This window comes from Mycteria americana, chromosome 4, assembly GCF_035582795.1.
Source record: "Mycteria americana isolate JAX WOST 10 ecotype Jacksonville Zoo and Gardens chromosome 4, USCA_MyAme_1.0, whole genome shotgun sequence".
Lineage (NCBI taxonomy): Eukaryota > Metazoa > Chordata > Aves > Ciconiiformes > Ciconiidae > Mycteria > Mycteria americana.
Window position 1 is genome coordinate 53,042,045 of NC_134368.1, and position 16,227 is coordinate 53,058,271.

General features: G+C 36.8%; 1 protein-coding gene across 2 annotated transcripts in view; it reads left to right on the plus strand.

Moving 5' to 3' along the window:
- CCSER1 (coiled-coil serine rich protein 1) overlaps nt 1–16,227 on the plus strand; it is a 731,922-nt gene that overhangs the window by 462,494 nt on the left and 253,201 nt on the right. Inside the window, exon 10 of one of the 2 annotated variants that reach the window (XM_075500579.1) lies at nt 815–1,083. The exons of the other annotated variant lie outside the window; for it this stretch is intronic. Coding sequence (XP_075356694.1) covers nt 815–895 — 81 coding nt within the window. The 3' untranslated portion in view covers nt 896–1,083. Of the gene's footprint in view, nt 1–814; nt 1,084–16,227 lie in introns of those variants that run through there. 2 annotated transcript variants of the gene reach the window in all.

Here is a 16,227-nt window from a genome sequence, read left to right on the forward strand (position 1 = left end):
TTTCAATAGTTTTTATTTGATTGAAATTAAAAAGCCGTCCGTGTCTCACTTGATCATACCTTGCTGAACTCTGTTCATGCATTATGCTGAATACTAGCAGCGTTCTATTTGTAAGGCCAGAGAATGGTTTGGGAATATCATAGCAGCACTGAAATCTTCTGAATCTTGTTCAAAAGAGTGAACTGAGAATTTAGTAAAGTGCATTCAATAACAATCAGAAATTCTCAAACAGCAACATTTTGCAATAGGCTTTGAGTATATTTTCTTAAAAATGATAAAAACTTGGATTCACCTTGAAGAAAAGATCAACAAGCAAAATTCAGAAATGAGGAATGGATAACCACTGTATTATAAAGCAACGTGTATGGTTTTTGTCATATCCGTACGTTTAGAATGAGTGCTTTTAAATGCAGAATGATCTACTTACACAGTTTTATCATAATGCCCAAATGTTTTCATGTTGTGTGCACGCTGCATGTAGATTCCCTCTGTTAGCATAAACTAGCTCATTCTGGTGACCTTTTTCCTGTACAAACATGACATCTGTTGTACATAACTGTTTTCTAACTAGAACTGTGTCATGCACAAGCTGACGAGTCGTATTTCTGTTTTTGTATGCATTATCACTTAATTCCTTGTTACGTTGATCGTTGGTGTGAAAGAAGCTTTATTATTACATGCTGCCTGCATGACTGCATACAGCAGAAATGATCATTTTTCATTTAACTTTGTGTTACCATCAAGCCATGCATCTTTAAGATTTCATTTCATTTCTTTTTCTTTTCTTTCTTTTTTTTTTTCTTTTTTTTTAAAGGCCCTGTGGAATTCTTCATGTTCTGAAGGCTTAGTTTACAAACCTATCAGCATCTCATTGGTTCCATCATTATTAAATTAAAAAACAACATCTGGACACTCTGCACTTATGGATTTAATTAAATACTGCTGTATATGAAATGAGCTGCAAGTTACCCTTACTGGCAAAATGCTACTACTTAATATAATATTTGTATTATCAACAGTCAAACATGACTTTTTTGGCAGTAATATCTTCGTTATTAAATATATCTATAAATAAATTATTAGGAAGCTATCACAAAGTTATTGTCTGAAATAAAATTCAATTATTCTTACCATTTTGTGCAATTAATCATCCATTGGTGATTTACTACAAGTAAGAAAATACTTCAGTGATGCTTGTCTCTGAGATTGAAAAAATACATCTTTAAGATCTGGAAACTTAAGGAAACTACTAGTTTTTTAAAACCTGTATTTTTTTTTTGTTTTCCAGTAATAATACTTTTGCACCAATTGTGAGTACAGGGTCAGCACCTTTCAATATGTGCTCTGTTTGATGAATGTTCATAATTATGTATGTAATTTTCATCTGTGATTCGAGAGACATTTCTGCAGGGGATTTGGTAAGCTTTTACAAGGTCAGAATTTACTCAGCTTTATCCCAGGAAGTAGGAGAGCTGATCCTAAAAACGTACACTCTGATTTTTGAATCAATTAGAGTCACAGCTTTACTCTGCTTTTTATCTTATTTTCTGAGTACTTCAGCTTCTAAGAGACATTGCTAAGACCGCACCGATACATGTGAGCAAAGTGAATATTGTGTTTGCTGGACATGACCGTGCTACTTGAGTGGACAGCTGTTCTTGTCCAGAGTGAGTGTGGTGTAATTCCTGGTTTATGGCTTTATTAAGCAAGAAATCAGACGCAAACTGGAGAGTTCACCACAAACCCTGTCACCACTGATAGTTGCTTCAGTGTTCCCTTACCCGGATTGACTTCATTCACCTGAGGATGTACTCTACACCTACTCTTACCAGGTAAGATAAGAAGGTTCTTGTGCCATCACTATTCTTAAAGCTTTCCTGCTAATACCTTTGCTTACTAACAAGAGACAATACTTGAATCTTGTTACTATGCTATTTTGATCAGGCCTCATAGTATATAATAATAACAGTTATTCAGCTGGAGCAACTGTTTAGCACCTGGGGCTTTAATTTCAAACAGAGGACATACTACTCTCATTTAAAAATAACATTTCACCAGTTATTCTTAAATGGCTCTGAACTGAAAGTAAAAGTAATCAACTAAATATTCATGCAAGTCTTTAAAGTGAATGAGCCTTCTTCACAGGGGAGGTTGCATTATGTTGGCTGATTCTGTACCACTTAACATGGTGTTATTGTTTATCAATCTTATATCATCTTTTCTTCTTTTGTTCACAACAGCCATCTTCAGCATCCTCTCTCGCCCTTTCGGTCAGGCTTCCTGAAACTTCTTTGCATGTATAATTGCATAGGTCTTATTGTATTTGTTGGAAGTATCTTGAAAAACCAATTAAGTAGCAAATACATAATTCAAAGAAACAACAGAAATGAGTGTGTGTATATTAATCCTTTTGAACTTCACCTTCCTTCTTGAACTTCATCTGTTGCCATTCTTCCTTCTCTTCCTTGGCACTAGAAAATCCTTTCTACATAGAAATGTCTACCCCTTGCTGTCTGTCGTGCTTTCTTTTTTCATCACTGTCTTTATTATCATAATATTTTCAGTCCATATAGGATACTGTTATCTGGAAGAGGATAGAGAGAACATTTTACTTTGTGATGCTTTGCTTAAAGAATTACATATTGGGAATGGAGAGAGTTAGGAAAAATCTGTGCAAGGCAGTGAGAGAAGAAGAGTGGAAGAAAAAAGTCATTTCAGGATTCCGATGAGAAGAAAACTCGTTTAATTTCCTAAATGAACAAGCTTTTTACCTGTTCCTCCTAAGTCTATGAAAGAATACTTAAAATACTCAAACAGCTGGTGTAGTTCTAAACCTGTCACCTGATAGAGGTGTTGCTAGCAGCTGTCATTTCAGTGCAAAACTGAAGACAGCCCTTTGACTTTGGGGCTAAAGAGCGTGAGAGTTGGTATTTTAACTTTCCCAGGAAATTATCCATCATTTCCAATACCTTTTTTATAATTTCTTTCTTTTACTTTCATTTTTCTATAACTTTACAAAACAGTATGAACCGATAAGAAATTACTTGGGTTTGGTTTTTTGCTCACATAGCATTTGAATGGTCTGGAAAAAAAAATCATGATTGGCAAGTAATATTCAGACTTCAAGGAGACACAATCAGTGTGGGCAAAGCCCACACTTTATGTGCATAGACAAGGACTTAGTGTTAGTCTAATTAAAGTCTTAACAGTCTGATCAAAGATTATTTTTTTTAATTATTCCAGTTACAGTGATACTAGCACATCTAGTTCAAACAGTCAAAAATTAAATGTACATAAAGTTCCTAGTACCTGCTCCGTTCTTTGATGTATCGCTCACTCTTGCACAGCCTCTCTTGTGAAGGTCAATGGCTTCAGGTCAGTCATGGGAGTGGTAGCACTGCAGTAAATCTGGTATCACAACTCCTTGGCAGGAGTCAGATGTTAATGTTGATGATGTCTTTCTCCTCATTCTGGAATCTGGTTGGGATCTCTCTGATATGTTTGTTAATGTGTTGTACACCTTGCTCTTTGTCATTGATTTCAAGTTCACATGACATCTGTGTTATCCTTACCACTGGTTTTACCGTGCTCCGAAGGTTTCCTTCCTTTGATGGTGAGTAACTGGCCATTGCTGAGTTGGTCATAGTCCTGGGGTCTCTGGTGTCATCCAGTGCCTGTAATTATCTGGATTGCTCATTATTGGAAGATTCACAGCGTAAGTGCTTGTTACTGCTTTCTGTCAGATACAAACATATAGCTGACAAAGCCACCCCTGCATGCTACCAAAACCTTGCCGTGTAAGCCCAATACAAGGTGTTATGCCATGCAACTGTGAAAAGCTGAACAACAGCTAGTGCAAAAAAGATAGTCATTAGATAACTGCCTTTAAGAGCTAAAGCAAATATCCAGGCAGGCCAGACAAAAACAAATCTTGATGCCCATGTTGTTAGCTTAATCCAAGGCCTGTGTCCTGTTACAAGCAAGGGTAACACCATGTGAACTGGGATGCAATGGTAAAACAGTATTGGCAAAATACTTTGTTCTCATTCTGAGCATTGACATTTAACAAGTGCAGAAGTTTGTTATTTTAACGAGCACACATTGTTCTTTCTCCATTTGATGCGTTGCAAGTGCTACCAGATAACCAGAGTTTGCTTTCTGCGCTTTCCTCCAGGGATTTCCGAGTGCGCGAGTGCAATGCTGTTTGATACAGCATAAGAGAGGAAAAAATAGAAATTGAGTCACTGGATTTAAAATTAACACAGGTGCAAAAGTGTTATAGCTAAAGCAAATATTCTGTGGTAAATGTTGAGAGGTTGAGAAGGAACAAGAGTGATTTTAACAGTTGTAAGCAGTCAGAGAGGCAGACAAGTCTCAAAAAGCCTGGGGTGGGATAGAGAGGCAGAAAGGTTACATCCTGCTTGAATTGAAGGGAGATTTTCTTTCATTTGTCAGTGCTTTTTTTTTAAACTAATCTTCTGAAGCAATTTCAATATGAAAACATGCAGAACAGTGTGCATACTGGCATATAAATTATTCTGAAGTACCTCAATATGCATTTGGGCCAATAAAGAGTTCCTGTAGGTTACAATGTTTACAACAGATCTCTAAAATAATTTGAAACATAATCATTGAGGCTGTTTGTGGGCATAGGTACTGTGTGCATGGTGAAAGGGATGGAAATTTTATTGTTCTTAAATAGTTAGGAGATCAGTGGCTTATCTTCTGGAGCTGAGTTTACCCGGTGTTATCCAGTGGTTTTTAGGTATATGTACACTATTTGGTCATTTAGATCATGGTTTAAACTTTTCAGTATGCTTTAGACTTTTATGTAGGCGTTAAAACTGAAAGAGCTTAGGAGGAGAAAGTTAGCATACAATATGTGACCTATGTTATACCAATAATAGAAACAGCAAATGCCATTTCAACAGAAAATCCCTGACCTATTACTAGTACTTTCTCAATAGAAGTGCAGAGAGAACTATATCCAGGCTGTGTACTCTGCCTTCATTTCAATACAGTGTTCTTTTAGTATTCCTTTATTAATTTTTAGTAATGGAAGTTTCTACTTCTTAAGAGTCAACAGAATATTAACATTAATGATAAAACAGCAAGAAGGAGCATGCAGGGAAAGGATTAGAAATGAGATTTGGGGAATACTGATACTTTTCTTTTGGAGTGTACAAAAAGGCATTAAATTGAAAACAGAATCTACTGGATACCAGCAATAAATGTTTGGTTACTAGCAAATGCACTGCAGAAAAACTTGCAAAGATATATTTCTCTGTGTGCGTGTATAAAATCATGCTGAAGTTGAAAGCACATGTATTAGATACCATATTACAACTTTATATTCAGTACCAGCTTCATTACTTTCAGGGAGATTTTCATTCATCTAAAAACATCCAGGAAAAACTTGGTGGTGCTGTTAATGTTAACTATCATGATGAAATTAAGTGATAGCTTTGTATTTGATGCTAAAATAGGAGGGCTTGATCTGTATTGTGTAATGGTGCATACATACCATCAAATATTTGGAGAGAAATGCTGACACTTTCACTGACGTAATATTATAAGTGGAGAATGAGGAAAGCACAACTGCATGAGAGGAATAGAGATGATAGAGGCAGTACGATCTTCATACCTTAAATATATGAAACAATTCTAGGTACACACATCAGAGACACGAACTTCCCAATGTGCAAGTTTATGAAGTGTCCATGTGAACATATATTTGTGCATCTGTGTACATCTATGTTTCATCTTCCAGTCTGTTACATGATTGAGGAGGAAAGATTAAAGTGGAGACAAATCTACTACAGGAGTCCTGTCAGGTTCTGAATAAATTCTTCAAAGAGAACCCCTGAGAAATTGCCAAATTTCAGGTATTACAGAGATAAAGACAACATGAAGACAGACAAGTTTTGTTGGTTAGAGTGGAAGTTTTTGAAAGGGCCAGTTCAATGGTCCTATCTGGCTCCAGTGGAGTCAGCTTTTAAGATTCTGTATGTTTTGCAAGCATCCAGGTACCCTGAGAAAACTCAGGTGATTGCAGACCATTAATAAAAGGCCCGAGACTAATGATGAACAGTTGGCTCTTCAGACATTGTCATGTATCTACTCATACTCCTAGTGTCACAATTTTTTTGAAGGCTTGTGGAACTGTTCCCTGATGCTAGAAGGTGCTTACTAGAGAAATGGGAGCTAACAGGTTAGTTGCCTACCAAAGGCTGTTTCATATATGTGTATAGCAAAATAAATCCAGGAACTTTTAATCATTGTGGTAACTGGACAGAAGTGAGAACATTGTTTCTATGTGAGAAGCTCTCTGAATTGCAAAACTAAATATAAGATGACCTGAAGCCACAGATAATGTTATTTATGGGACCCCTTGGAAATTATGAGAGCATCCCAGTGGACTCAAGGCAGGGCTATGAGGTTGTGTCATTTGTTCTTTCCTGTTTTTTAGTTGGGATCTGGAACTGAGGGGCTGACCGTGCTCCAGGAACTGCTCCAGCGTGGGCTCTGCATGGGCTGCAGTTCCTTCAGGGCATATCCACCTCTCTGAGGCAGTGCTCTCCACAGGCTGCAGCATGGATATCTGCTTGGTGCCTGGCCACCTCTTCTCCCTTCTTCTTCACCGACCTTGCTGTTCACGGGGCTTTTTCTCATCTTTTTTTTTCCTTCACTCCTCTGCTCTCTAGTGTTTTGCCCTTTCTTAAATATGTTTTCACAGAGGTGCCACCAGCTTTACTGATGCTCACTCTGTCACTTGTGGACCCACCATTGCGGTCCATTGTGGAGCTGGCTGGAAGCGATCAGACCCCTGATCTCTTCTCGCAGAGGCCAGCCTGCAGCCTTCCCGCTGCCAACACTTTGCCACATAAACCTGTTGCAAAGGCAAACAAAAGCAAAGCGTAGCCCCACAGTTGATCTAAATGGGATGAATGTTAATAGTCTTATAATTGTTTTTCATGTTAGGAAAATGCTTCCCTGGACTTACAGATCTGTTAATATGTGAGGAGTGAGTATTATAAAATGGTTGATTACATGTGTGAATTTAGATATGTAGCCAATTCAGAAACTAATGAAACTTAGCATAACTTCTGTTCCAAAATACCTGGATACCCTGAGACTGGTGGTGTTGGTGACGACTACTGTGAATTCATCCTTGGAGTGAGAGAGACAATGTTGGCAGAACTTCCACCAGCTTCTGTTGGTGCCTCAGGCCAAGAGACCCTTTTTTTTTGCCACAGGAGCTGGACATTGCATCGAGTGTGTCAGATAGATGGTCCAAGCCTCAGAAAGAAAAGTTTTACAAATAACATTGTTCCTATTTAATTACGTTCTCAGAACAATTAACCTTCATGAATTACATAAGAATTGGAGTTTTGCTTGCAAGCTGGCCTGAAAAATCAATAAATTGATTGGGATACTGTATTAAATTGCATTGATACTGGAATTCTTTCTTGGTAGTATGGAGTTAAGAACAAGTGTTTCGATTAGAGGTCATTGGGTGTAGCTGGGACTGCATTCAATTTATTTGGGAGAAGGTGATCTTCAACATCAGTGAAAAGGCCTAATTTAAAAAAATATGAAAACCAGTATTTAGTCCATGTTCTGTTGGGATACAGTCTTCCCCTATTCTCATTCAAAATAATTTAGCAATCAAATTTTGTATAAGTAAGGCCAAATTAAAGATAGCATATTTTTAAGAAGGCAATTCTGTCCTTGTATTGGCAGTGGATTAGTGTTGCATTTAATATTACTATTCTGGAAAACCTTTGACCAAGTGGTGTGCCACATCTTTATTAGCAGTCCCGTGTATGAGGTGATTCTTCATCATGTCTTCTGTTAAATCTGGATGTCGCGGATGGAGTGAGCGTGCACTTCACTCGTTAGAGAGAAGTAAAAATATAGTTTATTGATACAGAATAGGGAGTTAACAAAGTTCAATGCGACAGTGTTTTAACAAGATTCGATGGCGAGGTACACTCAATTATTTACTGCATAGAGGACAGGGTCAGACAAAACTGTCAGGGAGACCCTCCCGTTGAGTCATGAGGTTTGGAAAAGGATCCCCTTGCTTTCTAAACTCCTTCTCAGAGAGGAGTCTAGGTGCGGCTAGATCCAGTCCTAGTCCCAGACTTGGTCAACGGTTTATATCTAAAGGATTATATATATATGCGCAATCAATCCTTTATATCACTTAGCTAAGATTTCAAAGTTTAGCATGCTATTAGTCACTTACCGAGGATCTGTTGCGGCAAGGAATCTCTCAACCTCGAGGAGTAACCTCGAGAGGCGTCCCTGCTCAAGGGGAGATCCTGGCGTGCAGCCCGCTGCCATGCAGGAGAGCTCAAAGGGCTCTTGGGCTGCTCACTATTTATGGGGGATAAGATGATTGACTCATAGTCATATTTGCATGCCGACCACAGGTTTTAGTTTCTTGGGTGGGTGCACAACACAATGGCCCTAGGCACAACACAATAGCCCAACACAGGCTATTGTTGGGCTAATAGCCCAACCCTTAGGTTATTGTGTTGTTATCTGTCTCCTGAATCCACTTTGAGCCGATGGTGACCAGATGCATCCATTTACAATCACCACTGGTGGTTATCACCTAACCAGGGTTGCAGGAGATAAAGGTCGAGGGCGGGGGAAGCACACCATCACACTGGACAACACTTGAGAGTGTGCAAGCTTGATGTCAACCAAATAGGAATTGAACAGCAGGTAGAGTTTACCTTTCAAATTGGGGCTGCAAATACTGTGATAGCCATTTCACGAGCATCTGTCGAACAATAGCAATTTAATCTATGGGAATAAATGACTTGGCAAAACAATACCAAAGGAGGTTAGGGACTTTCTTAACCTGAAGACTGATAATTGCTGATAGACCTATTTTTTATGAGTTTATTTCCCTTGTGATTCTCTATCCTGACAACATGCTTAAAGGAATGTGTTCTGTTTTGGGTTTAGTTTGATTATTCTTCTTTATGATATTAGTTTAGTTAACGTGCTTCTTATCATCTACAGTGGTGATAAAACTAGTGTCCAATGTTCATGATTTTTATAGGTCTTTTTCAGTACTTCACTATCATTATATTTCTTTGTTGAAGATGTTTATGCTGTGAAACAGATTAAGCGGATATTATATATATGGGGCATATATTGCCAAAAGAATGTGCCAAATGCTTGAATCTAAGAGCTTTTTATACTCTCTTAAGCAGAAGGGAAGAAATTCATTGGCTGACTCCGTTCCTAAACCCCAGGTTTTTCTGTCTTCCTTTCTCAAATCTCTTGTTGCTGTGTCTGCAAATTTCTCTTGCTGTTGGGAATATTTGCAAACTCTGTTAGTGGTGGGGCTTTTGTTCTGGCTCATTATTTTCCCCTGCTGTTGCTCCTTTGCTCATTTCCTTTTATCTTGCCGTATTGTTTTTATTCTCTCTCCACATTACAGTCCCATTTGGCTTATTGTCTCCTTTCTTTCTTTTCTATAAAACATCATTTTTATCACCCATAAAGCATGCTTCTAAAACTTCAACAATAACAGAAACCAGAGAGTCACACTTTTTCTTTTACCTTCTGTTTTTCCTCAGTCTTGTTCTTATTTTTAGGTGGAAGGGAAGAGAAAAAAAGACATCTAAGGCAAACTGCCCATATAGAATAATTCTCAGGAACTAGGAAGTGATATTTTTCCTATAGTTCAGAACGCTAGCTGCTATGTTCAAAATCTATAAAAAGAAAATAATGCCATTTTCAATTCTGTGGATGTTAAGGTAATTTTAGATATCTTTTTAAATGTCTAGAAAATGATATTGGTTTATTCCATCTTGTATCAAGTAAGAAATTCCCGTAAAACTTGTTAACCCCCCCTTTGGTTTTCTTGAACTATTTGTAACAGATTCTGGTTGGCAAATATCAAGAGCTTTACTGTATGCTGTCAACTTGGACTGCATAGAGAACAGCTATTTTCAGCTGACCATGCAGATGTGCAGTTTAATTAAAATACTTTTAAATTCTTTTGGGCATCTACAGAAAACTTTTTACACTGCCAGAAAGCTTACTTTGCATTAGTGCTTTGCAGTACCTTATATTTCATAACGTAATGAATTTTCAGTGGCCATGCCACTGTTCTGGCTAAACACAGAATGCTCTTTGTATGTTTATCATGTCACGCATTGGTGGAAGATCCTAGCACAGTAAATTGGAGGGTGCAGAGAGAACCCTGACATAATATATTCCTCTTCCATGTTGCTAGTCTGTACCCTTCAATACGGATCTCATAGTCCTTGTTGTTGCACACAAATACCCATAAAATTCTTAAAGTTGACTTTTAAAACTCTAGGTGGGTTACTTACTATTATAGTAAAGAGAGGAGAATTTAGTATTTTGACAATATTGAGCAACTTTCCTTCTGCTGAAGACACCCATTTCAGCTTTGTTTCTGTCCTGCGTTGTTCCAACTGTTGCTTCCCCTTGCCCTTTGGTTGCAAGTAATGAATGTAGTGTCCTGCTTTACTTCTGATAAATTTAATTAATCTGTGATTAGTACCAGTATTTCTGCATAAGCATAAAAAACATGTTCAAAGACTTGAGGCCATGTGCTCATAAAATGCTCGGCTTGTTCTTGAATTAATTTGAGTAGATTATTGCAGGACCAAATAAAAAACTTATTAAGTACACCTGGGAAAGCATACCCATTGGAGATTTTGCCTGGCAAGATTTCACCTCCTTTTCATGGGAGGCTTTTTGAAGGCCAGGTTAAAGAAATCACTGAACTATCCTGTTGTCTAGAGAATTCTTGCCCAGGGGAAGCATGCTGCTGCTTCAGATTTTCTTAGCTATCGGACTAAGAGAAAACTTCTACAGAAGTATTTACAGTGTACATCTCAATATATATAGCCAGGGGAAGCTCTGTTTTGATTGAAGAGCAAGGAAGTGTGGACAGCCTGACTCAACTTCCATGTTCAATTTGGGATGCCACAATGTTATATTGAACTATCCTGGGGCATTAGGGTGAGTCACTCAAAATCTGTTCTGCACGTTTTCTTAGTATTTAGGTTTTCTTTTGCACATAGTAAATTTTAGGTTTTTTCCTTTTTGCTAAACACATTACCAAAACTCATTAAATATAACCACAACAGTAATGTGACATATTATTCTGTAACCCATAGTTGCATAAATTTGCTCCACTATGTGTGTGTGTGTAAGAGATGATATTTCAAATAACTAGTGGGGAAACCTCCCATGGTATGTGACAATTATTCACCCTTACACCTCTCCCAAGACTGAAGTCTAGGTCAGTTCTTACAGGTTCACAAATACATTATTTCTGAAAAAGGTCTGCTGCCTACAGGAAACTTTATTTTCTTTTAGAAGGGGCAAGTGTGGAGGCATTGGGGAGGGGAGCAGGGATGAAGACTGTACAATATATTTAATGAAATGTTCATTTTTTCATATTTTTATTCTATCTTTCCTTGAAATATTCTCAGAAAACTTTCAGTGCTTTTACTTCCTATTCTTGTAAACTTGCCTCATTGGGTCATCACAATTCTCTAACTCCCTAGTCTCTGTTCCTTCCTGTGTTTCTTTTTTCTTCTTCTTCTTTAGTTCCCAGACTTTCTCTTTGTCAGCACTTTGGTTTCCATGCTGCGTCTGTGCTCATTTGTGAATAGTCATCTTCCCCATCTGCAGTTTTCATTCTTGCTTTAAATCTTTCCTTGGAATGTATCTTTTTGGTTTTATTTGTATTCATATTGATAGTGCAGAACCAATAACTTGAAGTGCAAGTTTATATGGAGGTACCAGTGAAGTCAAGGGGGAAAACTTTTGAATGTAGAATAGAATTTCCAATTGGAAAAAAGTTATTGCTTAATTTTTGCTAACATATCTTATTCAACTTCTGTATCAGTTACCGCAAAATAGGTTGTATACCCATGTTAAGAAAACAAGTTAAATCAAGGATGGTCACAAAATCCATAGACATTTTATCTTTTTTTGTCTTGAAAGTATGTTCTCTGGGCTCTTGTTATTGTTGAGTTACTGCATCAGCTGCAGATTTCCTGAATGCATGTTGAATTAGCACATTAGTGTTACCGATGCAAGTAAGCTTCGGCTTGTGCATAGGCACTTCAGAAAGAATAATGATGGTATTTAAATACCTTGACACTTTCTCCTACTATTTGCCATCATTTTCACCTGCTTCATCTTTAGAAGACAACATCTGACTACATAGGCAACATCTGTGGCAACAGTTTTGGCTATATTTGGCAACTAGAGGATCCACATGACAAACTCTGGACTTAAATTATAACCTTTACAATAGAGCTTTCTGGAGGAAATGTTTTAAATCAGTGTTGCTTTGGTCCTCACACTATGGGGAAAAGCCCTGCCAGTTAGCCCAGTTTTTGATAACTGTACAGCTGTCATAGAATTGCAGCGACCCTAGGAATTGCACCAGTTCTTTGCTTACTTATACTACCTTCTTTTCCATTCATTTCTATTATTTTGCACGACTTTAGTCCCAATCAAAATAACCAAGAAAACCGACATATAAGGTTCCTTTTAAAAGGGTCCTTTAAAATGACTCTCTAGGGATGTGACAAGTTTTGGGAGAGAAGATATGTAATCCACAGGGCAGTTCAGATTCTTATCCTTAGGTACAAACTATTTGCTAGATTGGTTAGAAAACAAACAAGGGAGCCAGAATCTGTGTCAAGTGTAGTTTATTTAATCACCAATTATTTAATTGTTATTTTTCCATGTAAAAGGTAGTGCATAGGCACTATATATATGACAATATACAAAAGCTACCTACCCATTGTAGCTGCTTTGAATTCAATGCAACCTTTCCAAAGTAACTGATCAAATCATACGCGATTATAAGAAGCAATGTGCTGATATGGGATAGCTATGCTGACACCCTCTACGTTTCGAAGGAAGCTGTGTTTGCTGAGGTAGGAATTGGCCAGTAGCAACTCTAGCTTTTGCAGGTTGACCGATAGCCATGCTGAAACCTTTTCTTTTTGTAGCCTAGGTGATTTACAATGCCTGTAGTTAAACAAAGGTGGCAGACCAATTTATGATTGTACATGATTACACTACCTACACGAGCATTACAATTTCATCCCTAGCTGTAAATGGAAACAAAATCCAAATCACAGCATACAATATCAAAGGATCTCTAAAGGTAATATAATATTAATGTAAATTATCCAAAGTGCTTTTTTCCATATGTTTTAATAACTTAACCTTTTCAAAAGGGTTACTTGCTGCAACAAACATTAACTTCAGTAACTCAACATGTTACTGTAGTTCTCTTGTTTCAGGAAAGCAATTAGTTTGAGCAGCGTAATACACTGCCACCAGTGGGCCCTAAGGTTGTGCTAAATTAATATCTAAGATCCAGGGCCTTCTTTTAGCAAAACATAAACCACCATCTTGAACAGTACCTTCAAAAATAATTAAACTGGTTTCTAAAACCAATCAGCACTGACATTTTTTAGTGAACAGGGTCAGATCAGTAAACAGATCGTTATCTTCACTGAAGATTTTGCAGACACGTGGAACTTATTAGGAGACACCTAATACACTAAATTTTGTAGCACATCTGACCGAATACAGAGAGGTATTTAAGTACCAGCTGCAGTCAACATCTTCCAAAAACCTAAATATAGTTTGTGGATTTGGATCAAGGTAACTGTTGGAATTTTAAACATCTTTTCAATGTAGATGACCCAGGCACAACTTTTTATGTAAATATGAGGAGCTGGTAGGTTTTGTAGAAGAAATAATAATTATTTTAAAGGGTTTTTTTTGAGGGGGGTTGTGTGTTGTTTTTTTTTTTTATAGAGCTCATTTTCATTAGTGCATCTCCTTTTTTCCACTGCTGTATTCTCAATTAGCATAATGGAGGTTTCCCAGTGTGAACCTTTTGTACGTGAAATGTGCCGAAAACTTTATCTTGTACTAATGTGTATTAATTGCTGTGTCACTTTGTATGAATGCATGAAATTGTTATGACCTAGAAGTAAGGAATTCCCACTGTATTTGCCTGGAGGAAGTTTCACCACTGCTAGAATAGAAATCTGCTTTGCCTTTAAAAGGTGCAGTTAGGCTGCTGTGAAGGGTGTCAGAGATGGGATCTATCCATTATTTTTTTTTTTATAATGGGATCTGAAATTGAATATATTGTTCATTTATTTGTGTGGTATAAATAGAACAGTATGACAATTTTTGCACAGTTCATATGAACATATATATCAAGATTGAAGTAAAAGCTATTTACAAATTGTGAGAACTAGAGGGGACAGCAATTGCTTGTTGTTTCCTTGGTTTAGCTCTCCAAATTCAAAAATTATTTAAAAGTTATGCCTTGCTCCCCTTCCATGGAGTTTAAAGGCCACATTCTCTATCAGTTTTCTGTTTGGATGAATTTGGGATACCAGTTTTGGAATATCAGTTTTACATTGATCCAAATAGAAAATTGATTTTGGAATATCAGTTTTCTATTTGGATGACAGGAATTTGGGATGAGATAGACAGGTAGTATTTAGTTTTATTATTCCTTGCACTGTGACTGGAGAGAGCAGGGGACTGCTCATTCAGAATTTAGAAAATCTTATTATCTTTGCAAAACGAATCTGAATTTTTCTACCTGCAAAGTGCTTGATGAAAACATTAGAATTTTAAATATAGTATGGTATACATACGTAAAGTACAATGTGGTGCTGTTTTATCAAAAAGCAGTTTTCTGCCAGTGTTTGGCTTTGTATGACCTTTGTAGTATATTTAATGAGCTTCTGATCACATCCAGTTTTGTAATGAAACTGTGCATTACGTAGAAGGCCACGGTGTGGGTATTCAGGCATTTATCACTTCTGAGGCAGAGAGAAGTTAATATTCTGTCACCTTTTCTCAGCTGTCTCCTGTTTTAGCACGCTGAACTCTGGGATCCCGATCTGTGCAAATCAGTAGCACCCCACCAGGGTGTTCTGGTCCGTCATAAGCAACATGCATTGCAGTGTCTTTTGCATGGGCATGATCTGTGCTTTCCTGTATTTTCTTTTGCTAGGAAAGTTTCTGATGTAGTTCCCTTTGTTTAAAAAAATATTATTTTTTTTTTTTTAAAAAGTGATGCTGACTTCATTTAGTCTATTACTTGAGCAAGTGTGATTCACAGTTAATCTCCACTTGCATATGCTATTACAAACACTAATTAATCCTATTTGCAAAGGCAAATTATGATTAATGCATATCCTTAAAAATTACACCTAATTACACCGAATATAACATCTAAATTTGTATAAATAGAAGTTATAATTTTGAACATTGTAGATAAGCAATTTTCTGAACTTACATTTGCATGTGCTAATTAAGGACTGCTTCATTGTATTTACATTTGCAAACAGGTTTTGTTCTCATTACTCAACTTAGTGCTCTGTGAACAGAGGAAAAATAACATGCCATTTTTGGCACAGGTCCAAAATATACATCTTAAACCTAATTTTGCATCTAGATTCATCTTTCGATGAATTGAACTAGTTCGTGGCATTTTATTTAGCAATTGCTATTAATTTAATTAAATTTACCTGCACATAAAAGGGAGGGAAATTCTGGAATTTTTTTGCCTTTTACCATTTTGATGAATACCTCCTTTTTATTCTTGGGAAGCTAAACCCTTATGTAGTAATAGCCTTGATGATGGTATCCAAACATTGCATGGATCAGTATGCAATATAAGAAAATTTTTGTGCTAATAGTAGTAATAAATATCTTAAGATGTTTATTGAAATACATTGTTTTGTCTGTTCTTATGTATGAGCAGAATTTGAAATCTGGGCAGTCTAAAATTCTGATAGAGAAGAAAATTTCTTGGAGGCTTTAATTTTGGTTCTGTTTTCAGAGGCAGATTAAAAAGTACGTGTGCACATTGTGATGAAATATGTAATTTGTATAATGTGGTAGTTTAAGCAAAGTATTAATTTTCAACCATGATAAGGGTAAAAATAAAATTTAGCAGATCTTATTTATATAGTTGGTCTATTACAAACTACCTCTTTCTAAATTAAAGTAAAACCCATAGTTGAAACCCAGTTATTATCTTGTATTTAAAGCCATTCACTGCTTTTGAATAATTTTCACTTTTTTTGGTTTCCTACCATGAGTCAAAAAATGTTATTTATAAACATTTACTAACAATAGTTAAAAAATACTTACATT